Here is a 22032-nt window from a genome sequence, read left to right as displayed (position 1 = left end):
TAAAAATGGATACAGTTTCAATAAACAACAACATTTTTTCAAAAACCATGTCAGAGGTCTTCTTAATGTGACGTTCCCATATATACATTTGTATCCACATACTTGTGTGATAATATAAAAATATTATATATACTTTTTGAAATTAAAAGTAACTCGTACACTGGGTTACAAACTTCTGCCAGAAACACTCCGCTTCAGTGCTTTAAACAAATTTTGGTATTAATATTAAATTGGGGCTTCGAAGATACAAACTTATCCTTGTTTAGATGGGACGAACATTTAATAAAGCTTCCAAAGGTAAAATATATAGCCCTACTATTTTAAAAAATAAATGCTTAAATATGGAATTTTAGGATTTAAAAACTTTTTTTATGCACTTTTGAGGCATATATCCTGCCCGATGAAATTTGAATTAAATTCTATATTAAGCTTACAAACTTTTGAAGAAAAGAATTTAGATACAGAACAGTAAATAGAAATGTAATTTATAATTTAAAAAAAAAGTGCAACGTTATTGTCATAAACAAATTATTCATTATATTGATATAAACTTCATGTTTGCGCTTAGGCAAAAAAGCAACCAGTAAAACATGTACCCTAAAATTTTGTAAAAACATAACAAAGTTTCGGTTACGGTTAAGCAAAAACAGAAGTAAACAAAGTGCCAGGGAAAAACTTAAGAGAAAAAAACACAAATTCACAGAAAAATGAAACATGAAAAAAAACGGGAAATATATTTCATGATGTCCATAAAATAAAGATTTTTGCAGCCCTTTGCCAGGTTTTCCCCGTTTTTTGTTCCTCAATTTTATTTATTTTCCCGGGCACATTTAATTTCTCCACAGCGAGACAGAGGAAACAGTGAGGTGGAGAGAGGCAAGTGTATTCTTTTGAGCGTTACGGTTCTCGGCGGCTTATTTTTAATTATTATTTTCCGCATTGGCAATTTCTTAATTAAGGGCAAAAAATAACAAGCGGAGTTTCATGTAATTGGCCTCATGACTTTTAAATAAATGTGCGATAAATTCACTATTATTATTTTTCGGTTTTTACTTCGACGTGCCCATAAAGAATGGCTCATGGCTTAATTTTATTGGATGTAAATTTTTTAAACCTAAAGGTTTTTAAAAGGCCTTTACAATCTTAACATTGTCTATAAGATGTGTTCTTTAAGCAAATACAACAATACTAAAAGGTCTTCATTATTATTATATTAAACAAATTCTTTAAAATGTAACTGAAAGATCAATAAATGGCATTTAAGCTACCGTGTTTTATACAATTCTATAAAATAAAATGTTTAAGGATACCAAAAATAATCCGTTTAAGCAACACTATTCGATTCTCACGAATCCCTTGTTGCAATAGAGTTAAATAAAAAGATGATAAAACTTAGGATTTCGTAAAATATTGCCATGTAAGAGACACTTCGTTGAAGTGTTTATTCTGTTATCCAGGCATTCACTTAAGGAATTCTGCACAATACTCGCAGTCGGGTGCAATTGCCTGCAAGGAGTTGCGTACTGTTCAACTTTTCAGTGGCTCCGCCCACAAGTCGAATTGTTCCACTCAAGAATTCAAGAATCCCTTTCGCTTGAGGGAAAGGGAAGGGAAAAGGGAAGCGGGGAATTAAGCCGCTTAGAGCACGATGCCTCATTAGCCATGACTTCTGGCCTCCTGCCAGTGACTTGGCCAGTGTTTATGGACAGGGACATGGAGTCGGACTAGTTAATAAATATTAATAAGCCATAATAATAATATGAAAATGGTTTTTGCACAGCTTCCCACTGCTCCATTATTTTTGCTATTCTTTTGGCAAAACATTTGCATCTGATTTAATTCTGGCATTGCTTTGTTTACTTTACACATTCCATTTATAGTAAATTAACTGAATATTTTGTTGCTTTTTTCGCCGCACTGCGGTCGCTAATTTTGTTGGATAGCTATACACATCAATAACCATAAATTGACCAAACACCAACACTCACATTTTAGCAAAATATTACCATGTTAGTACATAAAAGCTGCTTTCATTTGATAAAATTTAAGCGGTCCTATTTAAAGTTTCTCACTTATTGTAAATCGCTATCAAAAATCGCACAGCAATAAAAATGGTTGCAAATATGAAATCCAAATAAAATATGTATGACAAAAATAAATAACAAATAACATAGCGGAAATAAAGCAGCAACATGGAATGCCAAAAGTAAAAAAGGTTGAAAAGAGGGTGCAGTTTTTAAGGCCCAACCCAATGAAAAAAATTCCCACATTTTTTAAGGTGCACTTTGGCTCCGGTTGCGAAAGTTCACTTTATTCAGGGCGGATCAAATTATATAGCATCGGAAAGAGGAGTCGAGTAAATACTCTTTATAAAACACAATTTATTGAATGATATCTCTTTCCCTGATCCCAACTGGAAAATAAAGGATACGCTTTTATTTTACTTGAGCAAATTTAATGATGAGTGTACCCACATATTGAACACAAAATAGTAATGGAAGTAACCCATAAAAAACCAATGTCCTCAAAATAAATTAACAAAGTAAAATAACAAAAACATGACCAAGAATTGCTCAAAAGTCGTTTTTATCTTGCATGTCCCTTGGCAAAACTTGTGCCGCATAGCATTTCATGAATTTTAATGAATCTTGTACCTTCAACAAAAGCAGGAAAATAATTAAAAATTTAAGTCAACTTTGGATGAACCACTTAAAGTTTTCGTTTTGCAGACGAATAAAAAAGAATACAAAAGCAACAAGATACAATTCAATTTCTTTTATTAAATTAATTGATTATAGTTTTGTTTTTATTTATATTTACATGAAATATAGAAACAACATAATAGTTATAGTTATAGAAATATAACATAAAAAACAATAAGCCGCAGGCTATATAATTTTAATTTATCTGAAAGTATAGAGCCTTTTAGAGAGCGATAAGGCTAATACCCAGCTCAATTTAATTGTCTAGGAGCACTGTATAGTTATCAACTATTCAATTCAATTTTGTTGTTTTCGGTTCTTGGTCTAAGCTATCAATTAATTGCCATTTTAGTGGCGCGGCAAAAATAAAAAATCATACAACTGACAAATGCTTATAATTATAATGGGGAATGCGCGTGTACGTAATGCAATTGTGTTCAATAATAGTTTTCATTTAATTAACATTTAGTCCGAAAGTGGATATGTTTTATGAATAATTTGAGCGGCAGTCAACCGGTAAAGTGGGCGTAGTCCGCGTAATTATAATGGCAGCTAGATCTCATCGATTTCCCCCCAACAACCAAACATTTTGGGCCAAAAAGGGATTAGAAACGGAAGTGAGAACTGGTTTGAGCTTCTGCTTCCTGTTGTTTTAGGCCTTTATTAACTAATGCAGTTAGCCAATTTATATTCGTTATATTTGAACTTGTCCTGGGCCGCAACTAAATGGCGATGGATTGCAAGTTTGTTTTGTAAAATAATTTCATTATCATAGTTATCCTCGCATTTTTTGCCACTTTATTCAAAAGTATATCGGCATTTAATTAATTTGTTATTTATTTATTTATTTATTTCACTTGCCATTTCCCATCCCATTTCTGTGGGTTTTCATTAATGTCAGGCGGCCAAGCCTTTTCAGCTTAGATTTGGCTTTTAAAACAAAATAAATAAAAAAGAAATATTCAGGTTGCGAAATCATCATAAATATACATTAAGCGATTATAATTTGTATTTATCCTGCAGTTCATTCCAACATGAATATATAAATCTGTTAGTTACATGCTCGTGCACATAAAGTTTAATGTCTATTATGAAATTAATTGCCGGATATTTAAATTCAGCATGCAACTCAACTCTTTGGTTAAGATTTTAATTCCAGTGGTTCATGAAATCGTTATATTTACTAGTAAATTGAATTGCTTATGCTACTGGAAAATCCGTTTCATAGATGGTTACATATTTCAATTTGACATGAATTTTGTGGCAGTTTGATTTATTTTCGGGTAAAGAAAATTCATATAAACGAATAAATTTTAAAATTCTACCGGTAATTTAAGGATAAGTGGTCTTAACAATGATCTTTTCCCAGGCAACAACAAAAAAAAAACATTAAACAAAACCCTTTGAATAAATATAGTACCAAGCATCGCTCTTTAATTGTTCGAAAAAAATGCTATTTCAGTAAATTTTTTAATAAAATAAAATTAATTAAGCAAGTGAGAAACTGCAAAAAAGACAATACAAAAAAATAATTTGAACGTGTAGACGTGTGGAACTTTTTTAAAAAACTTTTAGTTGATAGACTTAGAGCAAATGTATTAGTCACAATAAAAATTTTAAAGCTTAATGAGAAGCATACCACCCTAAGTTTTTTATAATAAGCTATTGATGAAATTAGCAAGGGGAAAATAAAGCGTTTTCCAACACACAGACTCAGTCTTCATGGTTGCATCAAATTAAAAATTAGGTGCCTCATTTGCGATAGAAAAAGTTATCGAGATTGTTTACCGAACTTTTGTTTTACCCTCATACACGTAAACACAATCCCTTACGAAATTAGTTTTGTGTGAACAAACTTTATAGTGTTAGTAAAACAAAAACTGCTTAGAATTGTTTAAAAAAGGACAAATTCAGTGCTCTATGTTTTATATAACATTTTTAGTTATTTATTCAATATTGACTCAGTTTCTTTATTACTTATTTAAACAAGCAATGCACTTTAGTACGCACAAAAGCCTTTGCAAATAAATCTATTTTCCAAAGAACTTAAATGAAAAGTATGAAGGCCTGCTTTGAACTTATTTTAAATGAAACCCTTCGCATTTTCTTGAACTCTTATAGGCCAGGGAAAGGAGAAGGAGGAGTTCCAGTGCCCCTCGCATATTGCCAATGGTAACTACGCCGATCCGGCGACCTGTCGTCGTTTTTACCAGGTAAGTTCCGCCCTAAAAAGGGGAACAATACTAAATATGTTTTATGGCCCTAACCCGTTTGCACACCCCAACTCATAGTGCGTCGACGGATATCCGTATTTGAACCGCTGTCCATCCGGACTTTTCTTCGATGACGTGCAGAAGTTCTGCACATTCAAGGATGAGGCCAAGTGCGGTCCTCTACCAACAAGTAAGTGATTAGAAAAGTCTCGCAATCCCAGCCAGAACGGGAAAGAAAGTGCAACATAAATCAGGGCGAACAAAGAAAATGTGGTAAAAACTGTAAGTGCACTCTAAGTGTGGCCACCATTCCTTCGGCCAGGTTTTTCCCACAATCTGACTGTCTGGCTGCTAAACGATTTTAAGTTTTGCAAAGGACGACACAAAAGCCCATACCGAAAAAACTGATTGCGAATATAGAGCGAACTTTGAACCGGGACAATCGAGGGGCCAAATCTGGGAATCTACAAAATTATAGTATGCTTCATATAGGGGATGGGTATACAAATAATAAAGCAAACTCGCAGATGAATAGTTTTTAAAACTCTCAACTTAATATGCCATGAAGCATTATTCACAGTTTACGGTTTCGATGTCTATAACTCTGTACTATAATATCCATAAGCATTACATGCTTATGCTTGGGGAAATTGGTCAGGGAATTGTTTAAATATGACAGACAATGTAAATATTTTTTAAAATTTTTAATTTAGTTTTCCATAAACTTTCGAAGTCAGGAACGTTTTTAAACGATTTTCGCAAAAGTCTTACAAAAGAGTAAGAAAATAGAGCACCATTTTATAGATGGAGCTGCTTAAAAAAGTGTCAGAAATTTCATGACATAGAATCATTTTTTGCTGAACAAAACTAATTCAAAAAATACAAAGTAGCATTTATATGTACATAAATAGGATACAAGACATAAACAATTACCAAGTTAATGGAGGCTAAGCGACATATAAAACAAAAGTTGAAACTTCTCCTTCCAAATCGATAGCGTTGAACCAGGATACATGGCCATTCCCATTCGTAATGTTTTCTTTGCAGGAACGGGAACTTTTCTCAGGCCGGATGCTCTGCATTAGGAAGCAATTTTGAGTAAATGTCGCATAATTCATTTATGGTCACAGAACGTGTTCGGGTGTTTGTGCTGGCCAAAACCAAACTGAAACGTAACCAAAATTGAAATCGAAATGTAGTCATTGACAAAAGCAATGACCAAATGGTGGCCACCACTCCGGGGACACAATTCCAAACATTGTCCGCTCTATTGACTTGCCTAACGACGCTGCCCAGAGGGCCACCTTGCCGATGGCATAAAGGGGGTGAGGGAGGGGAGACAGGGCGGGGGAAGGGGAAGAGAAAGAGAAAGAGAAAGGGGGTGTGGCGGCGGTTGAGCCATTGCCAAGATGAATGCCAAGTACTTTGGCACTCCACCCGACCTCCCACAACATTGAGTGCACTTCAAATGGGGCACAAACGCGACCGCTTAAGAATAACCAAGTCTGTCTTTCTCCTCCCGTTATCTATACACTCCGGACCACAAAAATAGGATCGAAATGTATTCTGCTCTTATCCTGTTTTTTTAACTAAATGCAGGATTAAGTTCAAGAAATATAGTTGTACAAAATTAATAACTATAAAGATTTCAGTCGAACTAGTTGAATGGGTATTTCAAATCTCATTGTCTTTACAAAAACACAATGTATTTAAAACTAATTGTAATAATAATTTTTTCGAAAACTGCTTCCGAGTCTGTAAGTTATTGTAAGCCATTCAAAGTTCCACAATCTTGACCGCATCTATGGATGTGTGTGTGGGCCATTAAAGCTTACATTTAAGATTTAGTTTTCAGTTTTACGGCAGCCTCAGCTTCAGACTCGGACTTTTGCATCGTGCACCTACAGAGCTGGAAAGCATTTTGCCCCTTTCTCCTTTTATTTTAGCATACACTCGGGAAATTGCATTTTGGCATACCAGTGCCTCTCACTTTTATTTGAATATTAATAAAATATTTGGTCATTAATAAATGATTAGTTTAAAAATAAACTCAAACTTAAATATGCGTTTGTGAAGCATTGGATTCGTCTTATAATTCCAAATCAAAAAAATCTAAAATGATTTGATTGAATTGAATTAGTGTGACAAGATAATTTACACTAGAAAACATTGAATCAATTTAATAAGCAATTATTTTTATTGTATAGCATTACAAGTGTATTTGTATTTTATTTAACAATCTTGATGATCTGTAAACATGTTTCCGATTGTTTCATGCGACTAAGAATGTAAATTTAAAGAAAGTTATCATTATATAAAATTATATACATATTATAAAGTTGATTTTGGGTAATTGTATCAATATTTTTGATATGAAAAGTCGAACTTGGTTTTTTTGTTTGTATTTTTTTCATTTTTTATGAAGGCTTAAAGAAGGTATAAGAAATTCCAATAATTTTTTTCGTACATCCCTGGGTTTGCCTGCGCAGCGTTCAGTGTAAGAGGGGAGTTGGGGAGGTGGAGGCGGAGGCGGGGGCGGGGGCGGAAAATGGGGGTTGACACACAGACATACGCCGAGTGACATATCGCTCACATGCAAACACGCACTTTTGCAGTAGTCGCCATTCCGGTTGCAACTGCGACATCGCCGGCTTTTTCGGTTACGGAAAAGGGAGGATAATGGCCTTGGGAGCACGGGCTTAGGGGTTTACTGGTGAGAGAGGGATGGGGGTTATGGGGGGTGCGGGGGTAGGGGGGTACGGAAGCTGATCCCGGTCCGTCGGTCCGTTGGTCCGTCGGTCGGTCGACGGTCGTTGGTTGGGAGGCAACCGCTTGGAAGAAAGCTGCGACAGCTAAAGCGTTTGGGGATTTGCGTAATACCCACTGGAATGTTGTCTCATATAAATAGCTCGCTGTGTGTGTGTCATTTATGTTATTACTTTTTCCCACACACACGAACACACACATACACACACACACATACTGAGATGTGGAGAACGAAGCGAAATATTGCAGCAGAGATTAGGTCAAAGCTCTGTGCATAAAAATTTGTACTCGTTTTTTTATGCTGACACATAGATATGCTTATGTACTCCCCGCTGAAAATATTCACAAGCCCTGATTCGAAATCAAAGACTTCCTAATGTCTGTAAAAAGAGTTACACCTTTTGAATAATTAACCAAGTGAATTCCTCCATTGGCGTCTCAATAAATCTTGCCACTGAAAAAGCAAACCCAAATGCACATATTTTAATTTTGATTGAGCTGGCCAACTAAAAGTAAATACTTAGTTTGCATTCGGTCATCCAATTTCCACATTTTGCCAACCATTAAATCCCACCTGGCCGTTTGTGCATGCGAGCTGTTATATAATTTAAGCAATTTCTGCAAAATGAGTGGGGCAAACTAACTGATTGCCTATAATGGTCGGGCACTTTAATTTTGCAGCCATCTGCCAACTGCCTAAGCCATCCGAGGATTAAGAGCTCTGCCAGACGAAAGACTTCCTCTCCAACGTCCATAACTCCTCAGTGCTCAGTCCCCAGAACTCAGCCAACCCAACGACTCTTCTGCCCCCCTCAAAACCTCTCAGATACTTGCCTCAAATCTCAACTGACGAATTGCGTATACGCAACGAGTCTTAACAGAATTTGAAATTGTGACAGCAAGTTGTCCCCAAAATAAATAGAAAAAGCGGCATGTGTGGGCCCCAAAATATATGCAATACATTGTGCATATAAATGCGAATTCATTTCGTTTCGTTTCGTTTCGTTTCGTCTGGTCTCGCCTCGAATTGATTTTGGCCAGGGCGAGACACGAATTAAAATATTTAAGCCACTTTTTTAAAGGGAGCTGTGTGTTCACAAGGGTTAGATCGCTTGACAGGCAGCGTGTCCAAGGAAATGACAAGCTGATTTTCCGCCCACATCCACACGCACATGCGAGTACTACGCCACCACGCAGCTGAGCTGATAAAATTCAAAGAAAATGTTTTGCACTGAATAGTTTTCAATTTCATAATTCAGTGAGCACGCTCAATGACAGCATTTCAATATTGCTTACACAACAACAAGACCCGTAACACCCCGCACACACATACACACACACACACACACACACACAGACGAACAACAAAAAGGGCTGCGAGAAATAGTTACAAAAACCAAACCGATAACGCACTGCACTCCCAAGAAAGTGAGCACTCTTTTGCAGGGAAAACCCTATCAGCGAAAATACTTCAGATACCATTATGATTTCAGTTAGATATAAATATTCTTGATCAGAAAGAAGTCGTTATTAACTAACAAGGACTTCACCTTATGTATGATTAGATAAGACAAGGGTTCCGTTGTTTTCAAACATTTGAAATAATGTTTTCTGCCTTCAAATACAAAGTGTTCTCCCAAAAATACTATATATCCGGAAATGGTTTCTGTTGATACAACAGTCTCGCCTTTTTGGCAGTTCTCCCTATCAATCGCTTACTGTTCAGCAAACAGAAGCAACGACAACAATTCCTGGATGGAGTGGCAGTAGCCAAATATTACGTATACGCATCGTGTACGAAGATGTGAATCGCTGTCCGTCCACTGAGGACAAAATGCATAAGACAAAGTTACTAAAAGTGTTTATTACATTTTATTCAATAACTCTGCACAAGTTTAGAGCGAGACGCCACTATTCGGTGTGACAGAGACTGTCAGAGAGGGAGAAAGAGAGAGAGAGAGAAAGAGAAAGCAGGAGTGGGGAATTCTTGAAGTTTCTTTTTGAAATAATAAAATTTTATGCATTTACTTTTTGTTGGGAAAGCAGGACAGGACGGTTGGCAAAGAGGTTGGTTGGTTGGTTGGCTTGCAGCCCCAGAGAATTTATGTTGATTGCAGTCCTCTCCTGTGTGTCCTGTATGTGTTTTTGTGTCCTGGCCAATTAATTGCCAAGCATTTCATTTTCATTGCCGTTATTTATGATGTGACCACAAATATTTTTCAAAAGGCATTGATATGCCACAAGCATTTATTTTGTTTTCCTTTCCGGTTTTACTTTTATTTATTTTACCATTCCGCCCGGCAATCTGATCAGAAATGCTATGTTAATATTTAAAAAACTTCTGCATGGAAGCTCATTCATATATATTGTTTATTAGTTTTTTATTTAGAGCCTTTACACCCAGCATATTGAACAAAAGTCACTAGAAAAAAGAGTAAACATCGCAAAAACCAAATCAATGTCGAGTTCAGGGGCCTGCTTTATATATATGTATATATGTATGTATGTATATTGGAATTGGTTTTTGTTGGCGGATTGGGCTTTCATTTGCATAACATTGAAGCTGTGTAATTAAATCCCATTTAAGCATTGTCGAAGGGCTTAATCGAAACGGAAACTTCAGGCACCTCACAGTCCAACACTCTTCACTTTTTCAGAGAGGCTCAAGCTTCTGCCAAAATATTCTCAAGGCAAAAATAATGAAAGGAATTGGTGGAGGAGTCGAATTGATTGATGATGTGGCCTCGGGAATAAGGGAAAACTAGAACTTCACAATTTATTCTCGATTACATCATTTCTCAGAAGGAAGTTAACTACTTTAAAGGCGGAACACATTTTGAATTTTAATATCGATTGATTAATTAAATGAGCATTAGAAATTTCCGGTCGCAAATAATTGATCAGAATTTAGGTATCTCAAAAAAAGAATAGAAAGATCTCGGTAACACATGGTTCGACGAGCCACACTTGTCAACTTGCAGCTCGAATCGAAATCGAAATCAAATCAACACCCGGGAACCAAGTTTCGATGGCACATCTATGGCAAGTGCTAATTCGGTTAGTGCATCCGCCGGATACTTGGATACTCGGTTGTGCATTTAATATTTGCCCAGAAACATGCTCCCCCGACTGGGCCTCACCTTTTGTTTTGCGAACTTTAAGCGAATTTGTTTACTCGATCGCAAAACAAAACAAAACACAGAGCCAAACAAAACAAAGCAAAAGAAGTCAGAACGAACGAACAACTGATTGCCAATGAGGATGACGCTCTGTGGAGAGAAAAAAGCAATTGAATTCGATTGAGTTTCGGCTCGCAATCACATCCAGATGCCACGCCCACTGCCCGCCCACATATGCAAATATAGCTTTCGAGAGGGAGGGAGAGAGAGAGAAGGGGAGAGGTAGAGAGAGTGAGAGAGAGAGAGCGGGGGAATAGCTTGGGAGCTTGAGATTTGGCTTAAGGTTATTTGACTTCGATCCCCTTTCGCCCAGCCGACTGTTGTTAACTTTCTTTTAACTTGTTTCTGGCACACACACACACTCCACACACTCAACACACTCGCCTTGGATTGCCTGCTTATTGACATTTCGTCCGGCATTGTGCCGTCTGACTTGTTGACTTTTGACCTCCCAGCACCGGGATTGGATCCCGCATAACGAAATAGATTTTAAATAATTTCCAAACTGATTTGCGCCCTCTCTTCCCTCTTCCCTCTCTAACCCCCTTTTTCGCCCTTTTTGCAGCACCCGCCCCTGCCACGGATGCGCCGGCAGACACCGCCCAGCGCTGCAACACGGAGGACTGCGCCCTGCCCTACTGCTTCTGCTCCAAGGACGGCACCCAGATCCCCGGCGACCTGGAGCCCGAAAAGGTAAGCACCGCCGGCCGCTCAGTGGTTCGGTGGTTGGGTGGTTTTGGGTGAAGACACCCGAGGTGCTTACAGGGGTATATGCTTTTTTTGAGTGGCGACTTCCTAACACATATACAGATATATATAAAATATTCTTAAGCAGCCACTACTATTACAAAAGTCTGCTGTGATGATCGGACAGGAGCGAAAAATTAATTGGATATTAAGGGTTATAAAGGGTTCTGAAGGTAAAGTGAGCTGTTGCCTATTAAAGGTAGAATGTTTAAGAAGAAGAATATTTAAAAAAAATCGTTATTCAAAATGGTTGTTCAAAATGAAATTAAAATTAAATATATCCTCAAATCAAATCAGTGCATTAAGTAGACAACTTTTGTCAACTAGAAAAAGCTAACAATATAATATAATATTATATTATAATATATATAAACAAAAAAATTGTTGAATTATTGAATTTTAACGAATCTAATAAGGATAAAAGACTATTTAATAGATGGAAAACTGGAGCGAAACCATTCTAGTGACGCAATCAAAGTTTGTTGCAAAACGGATCCAGGTCCACTCTAACTCAAAAAAAGGATCCAATTTCGAGGCATTCACAATTTTGATAGATTAATAAAACACAGGAGATAGTGGTTTTAAAAACTGTTTACTTTTTACTGAACTGGTTACTGGTTTTCATAGCCGAGGCATATGACCATTCCTTCAGAATATATACATATATATATCTTTTTAATTTTCCAAAATATTCAAACATAAAATGCTGACAATGTGATAAAGAAACATGAGTTACCAACAGTAAAAAGTAAATCCACCCTTGAATCCACCCTGTACTTCTTTATTTTCCGACCGTGTAATCTTCGCCATTTCAGTACAAAAAAAAACAGATTACTTTCAAGTTATTGCTTATTTTTGAACTATAATAATATACATTTTTTATGAACTATTCTTCCAACATATATTGACGGCGTTTTTAAAAACTTGAATAATGCTTCAAAGCAATTGCTGGAAAAAATAAGCCCCAACCAAATCCATCGACGTACGAGTATAGGACATCTTGCAGTCGGGCTTGGGTAGAATCGAAGTCGTCTACTTGTTGGCTGTCCGTTTTTTCATTTTGCATTTAAGTGTTAATTTGCAGTGCGATAAATTTCCAGTGCATTGACAGCTTTTATTTTTACGACACAGAAGTGGGGCTATGGCAGCTGTGGATCGCACCGCTTTGGATGGGATATAGGTTACGGATTCGCCTCAGTTCGCCTCTGGATTCCACTTCTCCGTGTTCTGAGGCAATAAATCTATGTATTTGCATTCGGTTTGCTCTTATCGTCGCTTTGCATAAGGAAATTGTGCTCCGTACCTTTTTCCATCTGTTGTTTTTGCTTTTATCCTCCTTTATTGTTGTCAGTTATTGTTTTTGTTGCTGTTGCTGTTGCTGTTGCTGTTGCTCTTGTTCTTGCTACTGGTGTTCCTGTTGATTCGAATATCCTGTTTAATAACTACGCTTTGTTTATTTGGCCAAGAGTTATGCGCTCATGGTGTAAATAGCACGGCAACAACGAGTCGGAAAACTCATAAAATTGCCCCACAACAATCTGTATATTTAAAGTTGTTGATTTGCAACGTTTTTATTTGACCTAAGTTTCCATTTACTTTGTTTCGATTTCAAAGAAGCTGCTTTGAATACTCGTTTGTGCTCGTGGGCTTGAATTACTTGTTAAATAATTCTTTTCCTGCAGTTTTGCCTCTGCTTCAAACGGAAAAATCAGTTAATGCACATGCGAACCCCTTTGCCCTTTGACTTGTGGCCTCTTCTGGCAAATTGATAGACAGTTCGCAATGCACATTAGTTGTGGTTTTTGCTTGCATAATAATAAAGGGATATTCTGAAAATTATTTATGAAACTTAAAACGCAAATGCTCTTTGATGGAATTTGGCTTTAAGAAATGTACCAGCTGAAAACGAAAATGTTAATATTAGTAAGCATCAATTAAAATAATGAATAGTGACAGAAAAAGTTGAGAAACGAATTGTATTTAGTTGTATTTAGTTTTGTGTGGGATAATATTTCGAAATAATTAGAAACAAATACCCAAAATATATGGAAAAATATTTAACAAAAGTTAAACCAATACATTTATTTGCCATTCACATTTTTAATATTTTTTGTGATAGAAACACTCGATATGAAGAGTATCACTTGGTAAAAAAAAAAAATATATGTTGAAGGCAAAGCGAATGTTTATGTGCATGCATACACACAACAAACACGCAAATCGCAGACAAACAAACAAATCGACGCACACATACACAATATCGCGGATGCATCAATGCAGATACACACACACATGCAGACAGACAAATACACGCATTCAAATACAAACAAGACAAGTGAGCCACTTAATTTCGAAATTGAAATGTATGTTTGTCCTTGCCATCCGTTTTGTCCTGTTTGTGGGTAGATGTTTGTATGTGTGTGTGTTTGTGTGTGGGTGTGCGGCAATCGTGCATTAGTGTGTGGGTGAGCGAGAGCGTGTGTGGGTGTGGGTGTGTGTGTTTGTCGGTGCTTATTTAAGTGTTATTAGCGCTTACATGTGTTCGCAGTAACGAAGCCCCCAAATAATTCCATTTGCTAACTGAATCTTTATCTATGTGTTTGTGTGTGTGCGCGCTGTTTGTGAGCGCGCGGGCATAATTATAATTAATATCATCTCAATTAACCGCAAACAAGCGGTTAATTTGTGCACGCCAAAAAGTTCCTTTGATTTGGGTTCACACATAGCGCATACGCCGTGTGGGCCATGGCTTCTCGGCTTCGGCTTTGGCTTTGGCTTTGGCTTATCGGCCCTTTTTGGGCCCCACCCTCCCTTCTCACTCACACAAAAGTGAATAGCAAGAAGAGGGGGCTTGGATGCCGATTATATTCACTTTTAGTAACGTGGAGAAGGGTTTTAATAAATAGTTTATATATTTAAACAAATATTATGTCACCAAAAAGGCTTGTGGTCATACATATTTTGAAACGAGATTAATTAAAAGTTACGTAACTTTATACCTCTTGGTGTAGAAATTATATAATGCAAGTACCAAAGCACGAGACGTCGTTTAATAATTATTATTTATTATCGAAGTGCTTATATATACAATGTCATTGGTCAAAGCACCGAATAGGTACTTAGAAATCGATATTTTGGTGTGAGATTCGTTCTAATTATACTAGTCACTCCTACAAAAACTATTTAAGTGCTTAAAACATTCCGAAGTTTGGTTTTGTTAACGTTTTGATGTAATAAATTTCTTATGCGAATACCAAAGACTGAAATAGAAAGAGTAGACGACGTGTAAGACGAAACGATTTCACATTTAATAATAATTATTTGTTAATGGAGTGAGTATATAAACAGTGTCATTGGTCATACAACCGAACTATAAAAAGCTTTTTAAAGCTTTCAACTTTCCAATATAGACTATGGTTATTATCAACGGTGTAGTGTACTTAATTTATTATTCAAATACCAATGCATTCAATGCAAAAAATAGACGAAGTGCAAAACGAAGCGTGTTCATATTAACTAATGAAGAATATATATTATTTATACAACGCCATTGGCAATAAATAATTGTGCAATAGCAACGCAAAAGAATTCCAGTTCTAAATTGGCAAAAAGTAAAATTGTAGCATTTACCGAAGATTTTCCCAAATGAAGTTATAGCAACTGCAGTTAAAACAGATTTATACAACCGAAATCCATTTAATTTTTTCATAAATCAATGTGATGGCGCGGCCAACTCGCAAAGGTTGAAAAGTGGGCCAAGGCGAGGCCTTAAATAAACCGCTTTTGCTCAATTTGAATGCGAATCGAATTTGATTTGGGGAAATGAAATGAAATGAAAAGATGGCACAGTATCAACAAAAAGTTTGTGGATGCCCCAATAGCTGGATAAGTGGTGAGTAGAGTAGACTGCGGAGCTGATGGCAAATGGATAATGGCAAATGGGTGGTGCAATCAATGAGCCGCTCAATTGTCGCTGCGATTGAGCAACTGAGCTATGCAAATTCACCCCCCTCCCCCTTTCTCCTTTCCCCTTTTCCCATCTTCCACCCAATCTCCTCCAAACACTTGGCAATCCTTGACGTCGGAGAAAAGTTCTGGCCCCCAATTTCCCGCCCAGCAGCACCCATCTCTGCATTTCGCCACCCTCGGGCGAGGAGCTCCTGCTCTCCAACTCCTCGGCTGCCATATTTGCTGAAAGACTAAAGTGCAAACTTGAGTCGCATTAGGCAAAAATTATCAACGCACACAGAAGGGCAAAGGGAAATATTTCAGCACTTTCATTCACTATTTGCCCAAGCCACATTGTTCCAGTTTTCCATATTTTGAGATTTCTAAGAAATAAAGTAGAGCTCTTTAAACGACACTTTTGTATGCCGTATTTTGCCTCAATTTATAAACACACACATACAAGTGTTTTCAAATTAATTCTACCATTGAAACATGCAAGTATTTATTTTCATTTCAAAATCAAGTAATCCCTTATGTTTTAGTCATTTTTTTATTCTCTGAAAATGTACTACGCACATTTTAAGTTTACCACTCCTAAACTATGTGCTTTTTTGCATAAATTTACTTATTAAGAAACTAATTTCGCACATCTGAAATTGTAGAAAAATATACTGGGCAGCAAGTTATGTGCATTTTTACTTGTAAATACTATTGAACATGAATAGTGGCTAAATGTTATAGAAATTAAATTGATTAGGAATGTCAAATTCCTAAGTTTAAATTTTGAAAAAAGAAAATTCCTTATTATATAATCTGGTTTCGTGAGCATTTATTTTTTTTAATTAAATTAAAAATGCATTAGTATTTTTCTAAAAAACAAGAAAGGAAGCTAGCTTCGGCAAGCCGAAGCTTATATACCCTTGCAGTCATCAAACATATCGAACAAAATACATAAAGGCTAACAACATCGAAGCTATGACGACTTTTCTATTAATTTTCCATATTTTCGACTATTGTTCATATGGCAGCTATATGATATAGTCGTCCGATTTTGATGAAATTTTTTTCTCGGTTCAAGGGTAGTTCATAAAGTCGATGTTGTAAAAATCATGCTCGTGGAATAAAAAACAACAACGTTATGATTATTTTGCCATTATTTCTATATATATTTTTAGATCTTTCCTATGGCAGCTATATGATAGCGTTATTCGATTTTGATAAAATTTAATCCGAAATTTAATAACCGTTAGAAAACGCCATCTTGAAGAATTCAAGTCGATCTGATCAAAAACAACTGCGTAATAATTTTTTATCCTTTATTTTTTGACCTCTTGTATGGGAGCTATCCGATATAGTCGGCCGATCCGGCTCGTTCCGACTTATATACTGCGTGCAATAACTACACATCTTTTGGGAAAGTTTCAGCAAGATAGCTTTAAAACTGAGAGACTAGTTTAGGCAGAAACGGACAGGAGGACAGACGGACAGACAGACAGACGGACAGACGGACAGACGGACAGACGTACAGACGTATTTCGACTCAGATCGTGATGCTGATCAAGAATATATATACTTTATGGGGTCTGAGGTGCCTCCTTCACTGCGTTGCAAACTTCTGGCCAAAATTATAATACCCTTTGCTCTGCAAGGGTATAAAAATATTAAGGATGAGAAAAAGAAGAACATATTTTGATTATGCAGAAATTTATTCTAAATATTTTTTAATTAAATTTTTTTAATTAAATTAAAAATGCATTAGTATTTTTCTAAAAAAAAATATTAAGGATGAGAAAAAGAAGAACATAGTTTGATTATGCAGAAATTTATTCTAAATATTTTCTAATTAAATTTTTATACCCTTGCAGAGCAAAGGGTATTATAATTTCAGTCAGAAGTTTGCAACGCAGTGAAGGAGACACCTTAGACCCTATAAAGTATATATATTCTTGATCAGCATCACGATCTGAATCGAAATCCGTGTGTACGTCTGTCCGTCGGTCCGTCGGTCCGTCTGTCCGTCTGTCCGTCTGTCTGTTTCTATGTAAACTAGTCTCTCAGTTTTGAAGCTATCGTGCTGAAACTTTCCCAAAAGTTGTGTAGTAATTGCACGCAGTATATAAGTCGGAACGAGCCGGATCGGCCGACTATATCGGATAGCTCCCATACGAGAGATTGAAAAAAAAAAATCTCACTCCGTTGTTTTTGATCAGATCGAGTTGATTTCTTCCAGGTGGCGTTTTATAACTACTATTGAATTTCGGTTTAAATTTTATCGAAATCGGATAACTCTATCATATAGCTGCCATAGGAGAGATCAAAATATATATATAGAATTAATGGAAACTAATTGATAACGTCATTGTTTTTCATCACACGACAATGATTTTTTGAGTATCAAGTTTTTTAACTAGCCTTGATTTATAAAAAAATTTCATAAAAATCGGACAACTATATCATATAGCTGCCATAGGAAAGATCGAAAAATCTATATAGAATTAACGGAAATAAAATGATAACATCGTTATTTCTCATCAGAAAATCATGATTTTTGGAATATACAGTTTTCTAACGACTCTTGAATAACAAATTAAATTTCATCAAAATCGGACGGCTATATCATATAGCTGCCATATGAACAATAGTCAAAAATATGGAAAATTAATAGAAAAGTCGTCGTAGCTTCGATGTTGTTTAGCCTTTGTGTATTCAGTTCGAAATATTTGATGGCTGCAAGGGTATATAAGCTTCGGCTTGCCGAAGCTAGCTTCCTTTCTTGTTTTAATTAAATTAAAAATGCTTTAGTATTTTTCTAAAAAAAAAATATTAAGCGTGAGAAAAAGAAGAAAATATTTTGAGTATGCAGAAATTTATTCTAAACATTTTTTAATATGTTGTCAAAATATATTTTAAATTATATATAACAGTTAAAAATTTATTTAAAAAAGTTCCTAGAAATCGATGTGATCATTTCTTATTCTGCAACTGCTGTCTTAAGATTTGTAGCATTGGTAATTTGTACCCAAAGTTAGTAAAGTTTCTTGGAGTTGGTTTAACTATCCCAACTGGAGGGGACTCTCATTGCTAAGGAAACGCCTAATTCGCGATAATATATTTTTTTCGATTCAATAAAGTCCGCTTAAAAGCCACATTCGAGTGTGGGGAGCTAAACTAATTTCACATAGATTTGTGGAACGCAAACATTAATTCGGCCAAAGCCTTCAGCTTGGCCATAACTTGGATGCGGAAATGCAGGAAAGTTTTGTGGTTGAGAACTTGAAATGCAATTCGGATTGGACGACAGGTAATCGGCGATTCAGCAATATGGCAATCGCATAAAGTTCAAACGGCCCACAATGGCGCACTTTTTGCTCACCTTCTCCTCGAAAACTTGGTCCGAGACTGAAATTTATGATTTGCCTCAGCGCCATTTCCCGCTGCGCCCCTTTCGTCCCCGCACATTCATTATATTTGCAATAATATTTTTACTTCATAATTCAGCGAGAAAGGGAAAAGTTTTGCAGTTGATTTGCACTCATTTTGCGGAAACGCGCCTTTGAAATATGCCTTTCAATAAAGACGGCGACCAAGCGAAAAGCAATAAGACGGGATGGAAAGATAGCGGAAAAGTGGGGAAAAACGAAGAAAAACGCGAAAAAAGACTAAAAGGAGATGGGGGAATGTGAAAAGCTGTCGAATCGGAGCACAAATTCAATGCCGACTTGTCATCTAAGCCGCACGTAAACTGACCGCCGAGTGTTTCACGCCCCTGCATAATTTTCCCAGCTTTTAGGTGCAAAATTCTCAATCGTCATCATCATCACCATCATCGGCATGGCCATGGTGATCATCTCGGGAAATAGTCATAGTCATTCTCCCTTCGACCGCATTAATATTGAATTTGTACAATAATCCTTTTTATGTGTCCTACAATGAGCGCTAAGTGCGTCTCTGCTGCCGAGCCAACCGCCTTTATGGCCAGATCTCGGACCAAATGCGAAATGCATTTCCGATTCAGCTGCAGCCACCGTTTCACTTCGCTTCCACTTTTCACTTTCCCCACCCTCGGACTAGAGTTTTTCATCGGAGTACTAGGTTATATTGTAGGCCATGTAATTAGGGTTGATTGGGAAGCCAGAACAAATTAAAAATCTCATTTTAGGAAAAACAAGAGAAACAAGTCTGAGTTCAAGAGAGTACAGTATAGAGTAATTCTGTTGCATAAAATAGTTTACAGGTTTTCATCCGATTTCTCTTTTTCCGCATTTGAAATCCCCCAAGTCCAATAATAAACTTTATCAGAGTATCCACAAGTTCTGATGCGATTTGCAGCCACTGTTTTTCCCCTGTCTTTGTGGGGCGTCATTTCTTTAGCATTATTATTACTTTTCCCTCGCTTATTCTTTTCCGACTGCACTCGGCGGTCTTTGATTATGGAATTGCACTTAAAGTGCTGCAAGTGCAACAAAAACGGAGAAGCTGCAACTGCAGGGTCTTCTTTGGTTTTGGGGGCTTGGGTTTGGTTTTGGTTTAGGTTTTGGTTTTGGTTTTGGCTGATTCCCATTTCGGTGTCCATATTTTCGGGTGGCAATTTTGTAATGGAATTCACAGTGGCGCAGTGATGTTGCTCCTCTCGCATTATTGATAGTCGGGCATTATTTGAAATTAATTTGGTTTCGTGAATTGGTTGCCAGTTGCCATTTGCCGGTTGCAAGTTGCCATTTGCCAGTTTCTAGTTGCTCTCTCCCCGCCGGTTGCCCACACGCCCACTAATTATGTTTAATGCTCAAGCTGCAAGTTGTGCCAAAGCCGAAAGTGGGGCTAGTGCTGGAGCTGGTTAAGGGGGAAGGGGGGTGGTTGGGTGGCTGGGTGGCTGGGCGGCCAAAGGTGGTTGGGAAATGCGCAACGAGGCGCGACGCAGACAGGAAAAACAAACGCAAAATGCAAAACCTTCAATTAGAGCTGCGCTGCTGCGGCCTCCAATGCCATCGTATGCCCGGCTGATTTTGAGGTCGGCAATCCTCTAATTGGGCACAAACGCCCACCCACTCATGTACACCCCCCCCCCCCTTCCCATCCACTTACCCGCTCACCCACACTCATGCGGCTTATATGCGCTTATATTTATTCGGAGACAGCGGAGGCAGCGCCTAAATCATATAATTAACGGATTTGCCTTGCGGATCAAGGATTCAATCACTTTTGCTGCGGGAAATAGCTGCAGAGATTCCCCCTCCTTTTTTTGATGCGAAAAGGTGGTTTTCACTTACTGATTAAGTACTGATTAAGTACTGATTAAGCGGGCAGAGGTATTCACACTTTGTACAATAGTTGTACAATTGAATGAGTAGTATGTATGACAGAAAGGGAGTTTTATTGGCAAGAGATTGTAATCCATAACTGCAACTTGTTTTTAGAGTTTAATATTTTATTTAATATTTTGCTTATTTATTACATTATATTATATTGTATCGTGTATATAATATATATTAAATTTATTATTTTTATTGTGTGTATATAATAATATTTGTTGTGTAGGTAAAAGATAACTTAAAACGAACAAGCTCTTATAAAGTTTTTCTTTTGCTATTGAATAATACTTAAGCTAGACTCCTCGCAATTTCAAAGCGTTTATTTTATTATTTAGAAATAAAAATTCGTTCAAATTATACATCTTTCTATATATCAAGCAATCCTCTTTTTGGTTTGTATGTATGTTTGTATACAAATTTGAAAACCACTTAAGAAATGGTATTGCTAGGCAAATAATATTTGCTGCATCCCTGCATTACGGATTTTGATTTATTAGCCTTAGTGAGTTATTATCCTAATCACCTCATTTATAATACACCAGAAATCTTGAGGAGCTTGCCCAGTATTAATCCCCACCCACTTCCCCTTGCAGATCCCCCAAATCATTATGCTGACCTTCGATGGCGCCGTGAATCTGAATAACTACCAGCATTACCTGAAGATTTTCGACGGCAAGCGCAAGAATCCCAACGGCTGTCTGATTCGGGGCACCTTCTTCATGTCGCACGAGTACAGGTGAGTTGTCAGCTCAGGTGGCAAATTGTAGTTTAATAAGCCAGCTGGCTGAGCTGACACTTGACAATTGATGTGTGCTGCTGCTGTTGCTGCTGCTGCTGCTTTTCGGAGCTGCCTTTGCTTTTGCTGTTTCGCATCAGTGGGGTGACAGCAATTTTCCAAATGCACATTATTTTGGCATTACAATATTACGCATACGCCGTGTATGCAGACAGCCCCGAATGCGTCTTCGTTCTCGAGCTGTTTTCCAAGTTCTCGGGGCCAGAAAGTCAAGTGAGTCGAGCGAGCGAGTCTCTGTTTGGCAGACAAAGTTTTTGTTCAAAATACTTGTCACATACTTGCTATGCCACACACACACGCACACACTCCTGTAGCCCACCCACACACTCGCACACACTCACACAGAGTTGTCAGTCAAGTCAGAGGAGTCCG

General features: G+C 37.1%; 1 protein-coding gene across 1 annotated transcript in view; it reads left to right on the top strand.

Annotated features, from left to right (window-relative positions):
- Positions 1-22032, top strand: part of LOC108101433 (chitin deacetylase 1) — a 46277-nt gene that overhangs the window by 3342 nt on the left and 20903 nt on the right. Inside the window, exons 2-5 of the mRNA XM_017205761.1 lie at positions 4824-4915; positions 4994-5105; positions 11426-11553; positions 21458-21600. Coding sequence (XP_017061250.1) covers positions 4824-4915; positions 4994-5105; positions 11426-11553; positions 21458-21600 — 475 coding nt within the window. The remainder of the gene's footprint in view (positions 1-4823; positions 4916-4993; positions 5106-11425; positions 11554-21457; positions 21601-22032) is intronic.

Source organism: Drosophila ficusphila, unplaced genomic scaffold (assembly GCF_018152265.1).
Source record: "Drosophila ficusphila isolate 14025-0441.05 unplaced genomic scaffold, ASM1815226v1 contig_197, whole genome shotgun sequence".
Lineage (NCBI taxonomy): Eukaryota > Metazoa > Arthropoda > Insecta > Diptera > Drosophilidae > Drosophila > Drosophila ficusphila.
The sequence above is the reverse complement of the archived record's forward strand: the minus strand, read 5'-3'. Positions and strand labels throughout refer to the sequence as shown.